The following is a 5,000-nucleotide window of genomic DNA, read 5'->3' as shown; positions in this document are numbered from 1 at the left end:
TTCTTCACTATAGTTTGTTTACTCTAAAGTGGCTGTTGGGTCTGGGTCTGAATGGTGTCCCAGGGAATGCGTGGTTGTCAGATCTTGAGGAAAACCGTGAGCTGTCCTTGTAATAAGCGCGTTGATCAATAGAAAACAAGTATTATTCACATCAAATCAATGACGTTATCAATAAGCTCCAATGTTTTAAATCCAGGAGCCATTTTACAGTAGACAGAGTATAGCTTATATTTGTAAACACTTTGCTCTCTCACTATCACCGCTTTCCAAAGGCTGTAGTTGAAGATACTCGTGTTTTTAAGGGAGTTTTTATGGTTCTGGTGGCAGATTGACAAGATTTCTAGTTTATCATAAGGGAAAACTGTCTTCAAAAACCGTGCTAGTGGGTATCTGTGGCCTAGGAAAATTGTCGTGGTGAGAGAGGAAAGTTTCTGAACGTCGGCCTATAGCTTAACATATCAAGGGGTGATTTGCATTATGTCTCCTCTACTATCACGCATGTCACAGCAGCAGAGGCCCAACATGTGATTTCTTGCCTGGTTAAGCAGAAAACCTTGACCTGATTGGCAGTGGGATTAACTCAGTGGACGTCTTCATTTCCACTGCCGTTTCTCTTCCGTCTCCACCCTTCCTCCCACCCTGTCCCTCCCCATCACCACACACACGCCTTGCCCTCTTCCACCTCGTGCGCATGTCTTCTCTCTCTCTCTCTCTCTCTCTCTCAGGACACGCCGCCACCTGTTTCTATAAAGAGTTCAGTTTGTTTTCAAGACCTCGTAATGTTTTTATAAGTGTTCTAACAGAGATTCTTAGAGTTTTTCTTTTCTTCTTCTTCTTCTGCTTCTTCTTTTTCTTTTGTCATGTCCATTTTGAGTGAGTGAGTGAGTTAGTTTAGGTGAAACAAAATAAGTCATTGAAGTTTTGCTCTTCGGTCGCTTTTCTTCCCCAAATTAGACACAAATGAATCTTGAGTACTCCTACATTGATTTAGTTTGTAGAGAGAGAGAGAGAGAGAGAGAGAGAGAGAGAGAGAGAGAGAGAGAGAGAGAGAGAGAAAGCTTTGTGTTTCATCCAAGAGCTTAGAGTTTCCTTTCGCACCTGCAATATCTGTTAGCATTGGAACAGCCAGCCACCTGTCTCCTGCATGGCGGCAGGTGCAGCAACTCTTCTTCCTGCCACATCATTCTTAGCATCCATCCATTTCAGATTAGAGACGTGAATATACTGCTTGCTATCAATGCTCCTTTCTCCTGCTCGCACCCTTCTTTCCACTACCTCCTCCTCTTTTCTACCTCCCTACTCTTCACAACCTTCACTAGCTCTCTCTAGCACTTCCTTCCACTCCTATCGTCTCCACTCATCTCCATTCGCAGGTCAGCCCGGTCGCTAATGACATGTTGACTAACGCACGCGGGGCACACTGGCGGAGGGTGCGCAGTGCAGTATCTCCAGCCTTCACCAAGACTCGAACGCGTCGCCTCTACCCACTTCTGCTCCAGCGCGCCAAACACCTCATCCACATGGTCCACTCAGCCCACCACGACTCGCCAACACTAATACCAGCAGCCACACCAGCGAGAGAGGGTTCCACAGCTTCTATAACAGGGAATGCAGATTTGGAAGATACAGCTTACGTAATGACCACCACAGTAAGAGATAAGAACGCCAGCACCACAGCAAGGACAGCCAGCGCCACAGACTTCACGCAGAAGGTGTCACAAGACTCGGACCACATTACCACACCAACACACGCGCTACAAGGTCACACAGGCACAGATACAGACACACCACGCACTCAAAACAGTCACACAGACACACACACACTACCTCCACACACGCAGCACACGCAATACACGCGCGCACATAACACAGACGCAGTGAAACGAAAAACAGACACACGCAAGCACGCAACACAAACACACATAGATACACACAGTTCTAGCCCAGCCAGAAGAAACACAATCACGGACGAGAGAGAACGAAACGAAAGGAAAACGAGCGAATGTTTAGAAGGAAAAGATGGCATCGAGGTAAGCTTTCTTATACGTTTTCTTTCTCTCTCTCTCTCTCTCTCTCTCTCTCTCTCTCTCTCTAGTTAGTCATATTTCTTTTGCTACGAATAATGTGTTCAAGGAGATGAAGTGGCAGATACGCATAGTGATATATATATATATATATATATATATATATATATATATATATATATATATATATATATATATATATATATATATATATATATATATATATATATATATATATATATATATATATATATAGAGAGAGAGAGAGAGAGAGAGAGAGAGAGAGAGAGAGAGAGAGAGAGAGAGAGAGAGAGTGTGTGTGTGTGTGTGTGTGCAGAGCTGATGAACTTTCAGTCGATAAGTTCAAATAAAAAAAGAAAACGTAATCACTGAGAGGAGTGTTTTAAAGGGGAACTAATGGTAATTATAGGTATGGTCTCTCTCTCTCTCTCTCTCTCTCTCTCTCTCTCTCTCTCTCTCTCTCTCTCTCTCTCTCTCTCTCTCTCTCTCTCTCTCTAAATGTCATCTTGTTTACATTTCATCTCGTCTCCTGAATAGGCTAATACATATCCCCGTATCCCTTCCGTGTTGCCAGACCTCACCCATTCCTTCACCATCTCCTCCTCCTCCTCCTCGTCCTCCTCCTCCTCCTCCTCCTCCTTGTTTTCCCTGCTTCCTCCCATCACCAAGACACCTAATGGTTTTTCTTTCCTTTTTTTGTGTGTGTGTTCTTTCTGTTTCTCACTGTTATGTTTGCTACTGTTTCTCTTCTTCTGTTATTGTCTCCTGTGGGTCTCTGTCTCTGCCTCTATCTCTTGTCTCTGTCTCTGTCTCTGTCTCTATCTCAGTAATTTTCTCACGTGATTGTAGTCCATTCATGTTCTTTTTCGTTTTCTTCTTCTTCTTCTTCTTCTTCTTCTTTTAACTATTTTTGCTATTCTATTTATATTTTTATCTATTTATTTTAGTGTCATATTTGTTCCTTGCTATTCTCGTTCGTTGCATCCCCCCAACACCTCTCTCTCTCTCTCTCTCTCTCTCTCTCTCTCTCTCTCTCTCTCTCTCTCTCTCTCTCTCTCTCTGCAACATCCATTTCCACCGTAACTTTCTGGCGTGCAAATTCCTTTTCCTGCCGTACCCCGCCCCACACCACCCCGCTCCATCTCGCCCTTCCTCCCTCCACGTCCATCCGCCCCCTGTGTCCCCCCTCTCCTATGCCTTGTCTCGTCCCAACCACCCCAACCACCCCCAACCACCTCAGCCACCCCTTCAAAGGCCCAGTCTCTCGCATAATGTCCTTACAAAACCCACAACATCTCGTCCTCGCCAGCATCTCGCCTCACTCTGTAACACTGCTAAGCTTAACCTCTTCAGTACCTTGACGTGTTTTCATATTCATTCTGCTTATTATTTGGTGATTTTACACAGCTCCAGGAACTTATGAGGGGATTAAAATAGTGAATTCTCCGCCCACTAATCTTCTGACCTCCATAGACACTTCCTAATGCAAATAAAATCGTCTTATCACACCCAAAAATCAAGGTAAAAATGCGTCTCAGTAATGAACGGGTTAATCTCAGCCCCCCCATCTCGCCTTTCCAGTGTCTCTACCAGCCCAATACAGCCGCTCTTCCCGCCCTAACCTTCTCTCCCTCCCCCAGGCGCGGCGAGTATGCGGCCGCTACACCATGGACGCCATCGCCTCCTGCGCCTTCGGGTTGGAGTGTGAATCTCTGGACAAGGAGGCCGCCCTGTTTCCCATCATGGCCGCCAGGGTGTTCCAGCTCTCCCTGACCCGCGCCCTAAGGGTGAGAGGGACCGCTAAGTAGTACGTACACTGACTTCCACACTCACACCCTCTTCCTCCCTCACACACACACACACACACACACACACACACACCCGGTAGATCAGTGGTTAGAGCGCTGGTTTCACAAGCCAGAGGACCGGGGTTCGATTCCCCGGCCGGGTGGAGATATTTGGGTGTGTCTCCTTTCACGTGTAGCCCCTGTTCACCTAGCAGTGAGTAGGTACGGGATGTAAATCGAGGAGTTGTGACCTTGTTGTCCCGGTGTGTGGTGTGTGCCTGGTCTCAGGCCTATCTGAAGTCTCGTCAGAGACTGCAGCAGATCAAACAGTGAAACACACACTGCTACTCCACACCACACTCACACATTGCCACATGCTGCACTATTCTCACTCACACACAGCCTCTCACACACTCCCACAGCCTCCCCAACACACACCTTCAAATTCCCACAGTCTTCCATGCACTCCCACAGCTTCTCACACACTCACACAGCCTCTTACACACTTACACAGCCTCTCACACACTCCTACAGCCTTACACACACTCCTTCACACATCCACAGCCTACCCACACATCTCTACACACTCCATCGATCTCCGCACACACTCTCCCAACCTTAAACACTTCCATATCCTAGAACGACATAATTAATTAGCGCGTGTAGAGTATTGTAACTTCCCATAAGGAGTTTTTTTCTGGTAGACAGTTCGCTTAGCCTGATGTGACGTTGGGTAATAGTAGAGTGCAGCGTAAGAGCTTAGCCTGGATCATGTACCAGTGTTGCGTTGATCTATATAGAGACATTTGTGATGGAGGTGACAGGCAGGTGTGTTTTTAGAAAGGGATTGTTGCGTGTACTTCATATAGGTCTGTTTGATGGCTTCTTTGTGTTCTTGTCTACTACTACTACTACTACTACTACTACTACTACTACTACTACTACTACTACTACTACTACTACTACTACTACTACTACTACTACTACTACTACTACTACTACTACTACTACTTCTACTACTACTGGTGGGGTAGGTCAGATAATGTTGCCGCCAAAGTGAGGCCGAGCACAGATGGCTATGCAGATGACGTGATTAATGCAGTTTGAAGCCCCATTTACCTTCCATTAATGCTTCATGAACCCAGTAAGGCTTCAAAAGGCCGCTTCA

The 5,000-nt window shown here is 46.0% G+C and overlaps 1 protein-coding gene across 3 annotated transcripts in view; it reads left to right on the top strand.

The window, feature by feature from the left end:
* The window catches only part of LOC123511482 (cytochrome P450 6j1-like), a 35,102-nt gene that overhangs the window by 11,730 nt on the left and 18,372 nt on the right, over window positions 1-5,000 (top strand). For all 3 annotated transcript variants that reach the window (XM_045267420.1, XM_045267418.1, XM_045267419.1), the window contains exons 4-5: window positions 1,374-2,030; window positions 3,686-3,832. In XM_045267420.1, the coding sequence (XP_045123355.1) occupies window positions 1,374-2,030; window positions 3,686-3,832 (804 nt within the window). The remainder of the gene's footprint in view (window positions 1-1,373; window positions 2,031-3,685; window positions 3,833-5,000) is intronic.

Source organism: Portunus trituberculatus, chromosome 31 (genome assembly GCF_017591435.1).
Source record: "Portunus trituberculatus isolate SZX2019 chromosome 31, ASM1759143v1, whole genome shotgun sequence".
NCBI lineage: Eukaryota > Metazoa > Arthropoda > Malacostraca > Decapoda > Portunidae > Portunus > Portunus trituberculatus.
The sequence above is the reverse complement of the archived record's forward strand: the minus strand, read 5'-3'. Positions and strand labels throughout refer to the sequence as shown.